This window comes from Leptopilina heterotoma, unplaced genomic scaffold, assembly GCF_015476425.1.
Source record: "Leptopilina heterotoma isolate Lh14 unplaced genomic scaffold, ASM1547642v1 Lhet_353, whole genome shotgun sequence".
Classification (NCBI taxonomy): Eukaryota; Metazoa; Arthropoda; class Insecta; order Hymenoptera; family Figitidae; genus Leptopilina; species Leptopilina heterotoma.
In genome coordinates this window covers 190960-200971 of record NW_025111035.1, presented here as the reverse complement: position 1 = coordinate 200971, position 10012 = coordinate 190960, and the positions used below count along the sequence as shown (strand labels likewise).

Genomic DNA, 10012 nt, shown 5'->3' with positions numbered 1-10012 from the left:
TGCAGTCGTATGTTATTTAAAAAGAGCGCGAATATATAAATTTTATTTTTGTTAAGAGAAAGTACACATAATAAATCCTATTTTGCATTGTCAAAAAAAACGTCAACATTTCAAATATAAATAAGCAAATTATTAACTGAAAAAATTTGAATATTATTATTAATAAAATAATGGACTTGGACAATAGACATATAAAAACTAGCACCTTAGACGGCCGCTTGCGGCCGTCGGAGGAGCTAGTTTAATAAAAATGAATATTAACTCGAATTCATAACTCTCGAATTGAAAGTTACAATAATATTTCTGTTGAAACGAATTGTAAATTGAACGAAATTCAATCTTGAGAGAGAAGGATAAGGGAGCGTTCAGACCTTCCCATGCAAAACTTATGCATGCAGGTTGCCATAGTAGCGTTCAAGAGCGAGAGAGATAGAATAATTTCCTATCTCTCTCACTCTTGAACGCTACCATGTCAACCTGCATGCATAAAGGCGCTTGCACACTTCCAAATTTTTAGGCGAGCAGCGAATTTTCACGGCCTTGAAATGCACATTACTAAATATGATTGGCTCTGACAAAGTACATTTTCACGCAGCTTTTTGTAGAGCCAATCATATTTAATAATGTGAGTTTCAAGGCCATGAAAATTCGCTGCTCGCCCAAAATTTTGGAAGTGTGCAAGCGCCTTTAGTTTTGCATGAGATCGTGTGACTGTACCCTAACTGCTTTGGCCTATTTAAAAATCTAAACAGAGATGTGAAAGCACCTTCATGTACTCTCGTCCGTTTATCTTACCATTATGAAATCGTCTTAATATGTTTTCAAAAATATGAAAAATATAAACTCGCGCATTGTTTATTATTATTTTTTTTTAAAGCTCGATTTTGATTTTTAAATAACAATCGAAAAATGGAAGAATCATTTAATATAAAAACAGGTAAATGAAACAAAACATTGATCTTAATTATAAAATATTTGAGAATTGCATAAAAAATATATGTGAGGTTAGAATTCACTGTTTATATTTTGCAATTTTTTAAAAACAATTTTAAACTATTTTATAATAATTAGTTTAACAAAAAGTGAACAAAAATGTAAATAAATTTTAAATTTAATTTAAATTATTTTAGAAAATTTGGAACCTAATCAAATATCAGATATGGAGATGAATTCTTCCACAAGTGAATGTTTAGAAAGTGGGCAAGATGATAATAATAATCATCATTCCATTAAAAAATTACCAGGAGTTACAAATTTTAATTGGATAATAAAGGAATTCGAAAAGAAAAATAAAATTTTCATGCGATCGCATACATTTCGTATTGAGGGAAATCCTAAAATGAAATGGTATCTTTTTCTGGAGAAAAAGAAACCCGCTTGTTCTTCGTGTGAATTAAATTTTATTAATGTTAATCTTCAGAATATTTCCCTGGGAAATAATTTTTCATCTGCAGTGAAAATGAAAATGTCACTAAGCTCAAATTTTGAGGAGAAAACATTCACAAGAAGTATGAAATTAACACGAATAAAATTGGGAGCAACGTATACATTTTATGATTCAATGAAGGAGGAAGAATTTATTAAACTCACTCAACCAACCGGTTGTTTAAATGTGAGCCTAACAGTCACTCCGCTGAAGCACATTAATAAATCTAAATCTGTCAATAAAACGAAAACTTGCTCAATAATTGAGAAAAGTTTCGAATCCTTTTTTAACAATACGTCTTTAAGTGATGTAACATTTAAAATTCAAGGACGTCAATTTTCGGTCCATAGGATTATTCTCGCTTCGGTTAGTTCGGTTTTCATGAAAATGTTTTCCAGCAATGAGACGAACACAAACTTGAACGTCATCGAAATGAATGACGTTGATCCGGAAGTGTTCAAGGAATTATTACGATTTATTTACACTGGTCTTGTGGTGGATTTAGAAAGCATGGTGTTCGGTCTTTACGAGTTGGCGTATAAATATAATATTCCTCTTTTGCTATCAAAGTGTGAAAAATGTCTTTCTAATTCACTGTCCATTGAGACCGTCATCTACATATTGCAACTGGCCAATTGTCACAAGTCGAAAAATTTAAAAGACAAATGTATCAAATATATTGATGAACATTTCGAACAAGTTAAGAAAACGGAACCTTTCCAAACTCTCGAGAGAGAATTATTGATGGACATACTGTGTGGAACGCGAACTACGAAGAAATGAATTTCGCAAATTATTTTTTTTCACTACTTTATTTTGACTTTAAAAAAATTTAATAGTGTGTGTATATTATACACAAAAATTGTTATAATGTATATTTGATATACACAAAACCAAAAATTCTTATTTTTATTTAATATAATATTTTTTTTTATTAGATTAAGGTGTAAAAGAATTAAGAAATTCTATTTTAAATTTGTCTATTATAATATAATATATTTCTAGATTGTTAAATATATTTTTATAAAACCGCTGCCAAGAAGTATCTTTGTATTCATTTCATGAACACTTTGCTTTCTTATAGAGATATGTAATATTTATGCTTGCATGCACTTGCATGTTAACATGTGACAACACCCTAAAGACGTGAAGGCGCCTATTGTGAACACAGCCTGACAGAATCATTGTAGAAACGGCAGTATTATTTGGAGAATGCTCCACTTCTGCTATATATATAAGCGAGACTGTTTGAAATTACAAAATATACAAATATGAAAAATAAAAGTTCCATACAGTGACAAAACATAAAGATGATTTATTTGTCTAGTTGTTATTTATCTTCACATAATTCTAATCAAATATTTCAGTAATTTGAATGTAGACTTAGAAATATTTTATTTTATTTATTTATAATCAATATTGTAAACTTTTTACCCATAAATTTTAATAATTGTCTAATCCTTCTATTTACTGACTGAAGTCAAAAAATTAACTGCCTCAAAAAGTATCAACATATTAATAAAGTGTATAAATGTCAATTTAGTAAGCAAAGATAAATATTTTCTCGACAAATGTTACTGACAATTTTTGAGGTTAATTCAAAGGAAACTGAATGATTTGTGTAATAAACAGTCAATTGAAGTCACAAAGTGATGACCATTCGTATAAATTTGACTCGTAGCCGTCCTATTCGAGCATTAAGTAGCTTTGCCGTAAGATGCTGGGCACTTTCGGGCATTTATCTTTTTGGTTGTATAATTTTGTATTGGCTCTATGGCGGAATATTTACATTCTTCCTGCTTTGCTTCGCCACAACCGGTAAGTCGTTTGTTTCTTAATTCTACTTTGTAAGAACAGCTCTTTTTATTTACTTCTAATTCTAAGTAGCACCTGCTAAAATCAAATATTTATTTAGAAAAATCAATAAAAATTTAATAAATTATATAATATAGTAGTAGTCTATTTTTTATCTCAAATGCTTTTATTTGTTCTAAACAAATATTCGGATGCGTGTTCTTATCATCAAATTATCTCAAAGATTCGACGGATTCTTCTGTAATTTTTTATGCTTATTTAGTCATCAATATAAAGTATGACCAGGATTTTCGAAAATATCCTCTAAATTTTTTTATATTGTATTTTTTCTTGGGGTAAAATATTCTTCAAGAATTAAAAACTAAATTTTTTGAACAATTCTTTATGTCTTAAATTTTATTTTTAACATTTATTACTATACTAGTATTCATTTTTATTTTGAAATATTCTATCTTTATTTTATTGATTTTATTCAATTGCTTAGTTATTATTTAGAACAATTTCATAAGTAATCTCCCCATACGATACTCACTTTGATAAGAAACAAAAGTGAAGCTCTTGGTTTTAAAAAATAAGTCAAGGTTATTTTTGTGAAATCGAATAGAACTTTAATCTGTAGAATATTAATTTAACAGAAATATTTCGTCGCTAATTTTAAAATTAATTTTTCCTTGTATAATTGTTTACAGGTGTGCTGTATCACATGGAAGATGAACTTTTGTATTATCCAGAAATTCCAAAGCATTCTCGAGTTTATGTTCCTGCTCCGTCGACATGCAATTTGCCTTACCAAAGCTTGTTCATTCGATCGAAAGATGGAACGATGTTACACATGTTCTTCATTCCTCAGACTGCGGATAAAATAAAAAGAGCACCGACGGTGCTCTTCCTTCATGGAAATGCTGGAAATATGGGACACAGGTTTTATTTTATTATACAGTTCCACTAAAAATAAAAAACATTTATTATACGAATAATTAAATTATTTTCAGGCTTCAAAATATAGTTGGTCTCTATGAAAAACTACAGTGTAATATACTAATGCTAGAATACAGAGGCTTCGGATTATCTCAGGGTTCACCGTCTGAAGAGGGTCTGTACATGGATGCTCGAGCGGGAATCGAGTATTTAGCAACTCGAAGTGACATAAATTCTAATGAAATTATTGTATTCGGCCGGTCCTTAGGTATTTTTCTACTTTTATCACCGAATCTTTGTTCACTGGAAATTCCTTTTTATCTTATTCGTGAATTTTAGGTGGAGCCGTCGCAATAGATTTAGCTAGTAAACCCGAATATGCGCAGCGAATTTGGTTTGTTATTTTAGAAAATACGTTTACTAGTATTCCAGATATGTCAACCATTCTCATTGGACCGAAATTACGATACCTTCCACTAACTTTTTACAAAAATAAAGTAAGTTCAACTTTTATTTTGACTCCGTCAAAAATATCACAATTCGCATTAAGTCTTGGGATTAATCTGCAATTTCGTGAAATTGTTATATTTCGTAGAAAAATTAATTTATCAAAGGCTTTTTCAAAATTTTCAACATTGTTTTTTTGAAAAGTTACGCTATATTGAATTTTTGATAAAATTTTTAAAAAATGTTAATATTATCAAAATATTTAATTATGTTAACTTTAGTTTCTAAAATTAAATGGACTCGAAAACTTGAAACAAAAAAACTTTCTATACAATGGGAGAGGAGTATAAAAAGATTTAATTGATTATATATTTTTCCATTATCTTGTTTTCAGTATATGTCACTACAGAAAATGAGAACACTTACGATACCTACGCTATTCATTTCTGGACTAGCAGATAAATTAGTTCCACCAGATATGATGATGGAATTATACAAAGCCTGCAGAAGTCCTTGTAAAAAAATGGTGCCGATACCTGCGGGCTCTCATAATGAAACATGGCGCCGTGCTGACTATTTTCAAAACATATTATCGTTTCTCGAAGATATCAGAGAGAAACCTCCTGCTCGAACTGCTTCTACATGTTGGCAAATTGACAATGTTTAGTCCATAAATTATTCATTTTTTACATCTTTTATAGAAATTAGTAACGAAACAACTATCAGTGTGATAAAAATCAGTCCATCGCTTATTCGAAACTTTTTCAGAAAAGAATTATACATAGTAAATAGATTTATTCGAATCGAACTTGATTTTTATTTTTAATTGTAAAAACTATGATTTTAGAATGTAAATTAAATTATGAAATGAATCAACTTTTTACCGCAGAATTTAAATATTTTTTACAATATTTAAATAGGTAAAATAACTATAATCAAATGTAAGGTTTTATTATACAAAAGAAAGTAAGAGTTGTAATGTTTATATACGCTAAGTAAATTATATTTTCATTCTAGTAAATATAAGTTGTTGAAATAAATTAATTTCTTTATTACTTAAATACGTAACAAAATTTATTACAAAGAACAAATGTGATTCAGAGTTTGAAAAATTATGTTTAAAAATTTACAGTATTTGTAAGTCCTACAATTCCCGGTATGAAGAGGAATTAAAATGACTACAAATATCGTTAAATTTGTATACATAAAATGTAATTTTTTATTCCATCTTTTTTGGAAATAACTATTCTGTAAATATTTGAATTCTTTTAAATTTTTGACGAAACTTGTATATATATTTTAATTCCGAAAAGGTAGTAGTTAAAATTTAAATCAATTAATTTATTTTTATTATAAAAGATTGTATAAACAATTAAATTTACTTTATAATGTAAATATTGATGAAACTTTTATTCACCTAAACAAACATTATTAAAGCGTGTTGGAATAACTAATAATACTATCATGATTCATGATGCTTTAAAATTCAAAAATATTTGATTTTTTAATATTATTTCCTACATCATTTTATCAAACCTCTTATCGGGTTTTTAATCAGCAAACGTATATGAGCATATTTGAATTGTAAATTTAACGTTTTAAATATAGAAATTTTTATATTAAAAGCAAACATTTTATAATCTAATTTCTATTTTTTTTTATTAATTGTTATTAAACATATTTTTTCGTTTGTTTCTTTAAGGTTTAAAATTTTTTCATTAAACATTTTAAAACAAATTTTATAGTTGAATTTTAAAATAATAAAAAATATGCAATATATTTATACTATTTAATATTTTTTAATGAAGAAATTTCAACAAGTACTTGGAAACATGTACTATTCGACGTTGACAAAAGATTTTGAACAAATAATTTTTTATGGTGTCAAAAGAAAAATCGAGAAAATTACAATTTTTACTTGAGATTTACCGAATTTTTTTTTTTGATAAATAACAAAATGAGTAATAAAAATTAAAAAGATGAAACAATTAGTTTTAGTATGTTTTTTATTCAAAGAAAAATATTTCACTTTAAGGTATCAATATTACAAGAAAATTTTGTAACCAACTTTATCTTAGTAACTAAAGGTAATTTGGTTTAAAATAACTCGTTTTAAATGCAATGGGTACATAGTGCAATAATACTAGTTACCTTAAAGGTAAATTGTACATTAAATAACTTTCACCTTATAACAATTAAATGCATTATTTCTTCACATTCATGCCCGGAATTAATATAATAACAAGTTTAACGACTAATAACATTGAGATTCACATTTGCAACAACTTTCATTCTTGACAAATATATATATATATATATATTTATAAATAATTTTATTGTCATCACGATAAATTGAGAAAATTCTTTAATTTATTTTAAATATTTTTTAGTGAATACTTTACATTATTTTACTTGCAACTCGTTTGACAAATATCTTACAATAAATGCAATCGATTACTTTGTTTAAGCATACATAACGTATTTGAAAATTTTATTCTCATTTCACGATCCTTGCAGAATTTAACTACATCAATATAATATGCAATAAATGAGACGTATTTTTAATTTTCATCTATATAATTAATAGTGTAAAGCTTTGTTTACTGATATGTAACGACGTTCAAATTCAAAGACATGCATAATATTTCGGAAAAAATTTTGAGATTTCATTTGCGTCGAAACAGTTTTGACAACAGTTCATTTAATTATGCACATGTGCCAGAGTTGCCACGGTTTTGCTCTTTTCAAATTTCCTGACTTTTCCAGATTAAAAAACGAAATTTTTCCAGGTTTTTAAAACTACATTTGTTGCCAACAAAAATTCAATTTGGTTTTTTTCCCTGAATTTCCCTTGAATTCCAGACAAAATTCTTACTTCTCCTTGACTTCAAAAATATTCTCATTCAGTTTAAAAATTATTACTCAGAAAAATGTTCTTTTGCTTCTTTTTAAATAAATATTTAATCATTATTTTTTCATAAGAATTAAAATTCTTCAAAACATTCAAATTCAAACGTTTTTGAAATTAAACAATTTTAAAAAAATTGTTACAAAACAATATGTTTTATAATAATTAAAAATTACCGACTGATAAAATCATTATTTTATATTATAAGAATATTTTTACTGTAACTTCATAAAAATTATTATCATCATTTTTCAATTCAATTATTTTTTAAAATTTTGAACTAAAATTCTTCTTTACATAAATTATTTTTAATAATTTTTGAAAAATTTCTTTGAAAATTTTTAAATCCTTTTGTTTACAATTCAATTTTACGAAATTTCATGGATTATTCGGAAATTCTTCAATTAAATATTATATTAGAAAATAAAAACTACACAAATTTTCAGTTAAAAGTATGAAAAACTTAAACTTTCAAAAATTATAATTTGATTATAATTTTCAAAAAAAAATCTCTGTAAAAAATTTGATTTAATTGAGAAAAGTTTTTGAAAATAATTGAAATTTTGTCAAGAATTTTATTAAAATTTTTTAAAATAATTGAATTTTGAAGAAGAATTTTGTTATTTATAAAGATAAGTGAAATTTTGACGATAATTTTTTTAAAATTTTGACGATAATTGAATTTCTGCGAAGAATTTTATTATTTTTGAAAATAATTGAATTCTTAAGATGAATTTTATTAAAATTTCTTTTTAAATAATTGAATTCTTTTGTGAAATTTTATTGAAACATTAGACATTGAAATTAATTGAATTTTGATAAATTTTTGAAATTAATTAAATTTCTACGAAGAATTTTATTAAAATTATTTTGAAAAAAAATTGATTTGTTAAAAGGAATTTCATTAAAACTTTTGAAAATAATTTAATTAATTCCAGAAATTTAATTAAAAATGTATTGAAAATAATACTTAAATTCTAATAAATAAATTATAGGAAGGCTTTTTAAAGAAGAAATTTATAATTTTCCAGGATTTCGATCAAAATCCCTGACTTTTCCAAGTTTTTTCAAGTTTTATAAAATTCCCTGACATTTCCAAATTTTCCAGGTTTCCAGGTTGCGTGGCAACCCTGTGTCATTTGTACACTAAGAAGACGTGTCAAAATTTATTCCATACAATAGCTTAATTTTTATGACGCTGATCAGTATGTAAGGAAAATAATTCTTTTAAAAATTCTTGCAGCAACTTTTACAAATATTTTATTAATTCGTCCTTCTCGCAATCGGCATTTTTTTATTTCAGGTCACTCGCGCTCTTCATAAATATTCTCAACTTTGCTTAGAAATCTCTAATTCAGTTTGAGTTACCACCAATACTTTTTTTCTAAATACATTTTTTTACTGGGTTGCGCCTAACTTTTTTGTTATGTTTGTGCATTGAGGACCCGAGCAGTAAATTTTCGCCTACATAGATTTAGGCGAAAATTTCATTTAAATATTCGAGAAAGATTCACGCTAAACGTTTATTGAAGTGGGACATTTAAATCTTTACACAATTTTCACTAAACTTTGCAAGTAAATACTTGGAAGTTTGCAAGTAAATCTTTAATAAATTTTTATGAAAGTTTTGATGCTGTGTGGGGAATTAAACAAATATTGTGGAAATTAAGAAAGAACAGTCACAAAACTGTGATCTACGAGTCCAGAATTAATTAGACGGTAAAAGAAGAAAACAGTAGTTTCGATGTGATTAAATAATAACTCATTGGTCTCGACAATATTGTTCACAGCATTAAATATGCTAATGAGGAGTACCGATTATTATAGTATTTGCTCCATTAAGCCATGTGACCAACGTCATAAAAATTAAAAAATTAAAATAGTTTCGTTTCTCACTTAAATACTATAATTTAGCAACAGTTTTGCACGTGTCATTAAATTTTATACATCTTTTATATTACCAAATACGAAGATAAAATAGATTTTCAACGAGTACTCTATTCCAGAGCATTTTTTCTATATTGAGTTAGTTAGATTCTAAGATACAGTCACAAAACAGTCCATTTAACTTCAGAGAAAATTTCACATAAAGGAATTCTAATCACAAGCGTCACAAGCTGATACATAAAAGTATTTTTCTTGACATTTGTGGATTTATCTCATGTTAAATAGATTATTTTGTGAATGTAGATTCTAAGGATCAGACCAATTTACTTGTACTTAATGCAAAATGAATCTTTCTGAATAAGACTAGTAGACAAAAACAAAGAAAATTAAGACTATTGTAACATGTTTCGTAAGTATGTTTTTCCATAGGGGTAATGCGTTTCTTTAGAATAAAAGCTTTGTTTCATAGAATTAAGGTCAATCATACATAACAATAATTTAATTCATAAGATAGTGTTAATTTTAACCCAAAAGTAATAGCAAAAAAAATCTCTTGTGTTATGTACTTTTCATCTTTCAAATTTTTATTCTTTCTCGTCCGACAGTGTTTA

The 10012-nt window shown here is 26.5% G+C and overlaps 2 protein-coding genes across 2 annotated transcripts; both read left to right on the top strand.

Annotated features, from left to right (window-relative positions):
- The first annotated feature begins 877 nt into the window (after positions 1-877).
- Positions 878-2262, top strand: LOC122505351 (protein roadkill-like). The gene is made up of 2 exons (XM_043616874.1): positions 878-937; positions 1131-2262. Exons 1-2 carry the CDS (start codon positions 910-912, stop codon positions 2207-2209), a joined length of 1107 nt encoding a protein of 368 aa, XP_043472809.1. The 5' UTR covers positions 878-909; the 3' UTR covers positions 2210-2262.
- Positions 2263-2633: 371 nt separating this feature from the next.
- LOC122505352 (protein ABHD13) lies at positions 2634-5403 on the top strand. Its single transcript, XM_043616875.1, has 5 exons — positions 2634-3244; positions 3931-4162; positions 4234-4427; positions 4499-4656; positions 5001-5403. The coding sequence occupies exons 1-5, from the start codon at positions 3079-3081 to the stop codon at positions 5271-5273; spliced, it is 1023 nt and encodes a 340-aa protein (XP_043472810.1). The 5' UTR covers positions 2634-3078; the 3' UTR covers positions 5274-5403.
- The last annotated feature ends 4609 nt before the right edge of the window (positions 5404-10012 follow it).

Bases quoted from the DNA above. Each gene is read 5' to 3' on its own strand.
- LOC122505351 (XM_043616874.1), top strand. From the start codon at position 910: ATGGAAGAATCATTTAATATAAAAACAG. The intron at 938-1,130 runs GTAAATGAAACA...AAATTATTTTAG, and splicing joins ATCATTTAATATAAAAACAG to AAAATTTGGAACCTAATCAA.
- LOC122505352 (XM_043616875.1), top strand. From the start codon at position 3,079: ATGACCATTCGTATAAATTTGACTCGTAGCCGTCCTATTCGAGCATTA. The intron at 3,245-3,930 runs GTAAGTCGTTTG...AATTGTTTACAG, and splicing joins GCTTTGCTTCGCCACAACCG to GTGTGCTGTATCACATGGAA. The intron at 4,163-4,233 runs GTTTTATTTTAT...AATTATTTTCAG, and splicing joins GCTGGAAATATGGGACACAG to GCTTCAAAATATAGTTGGTC.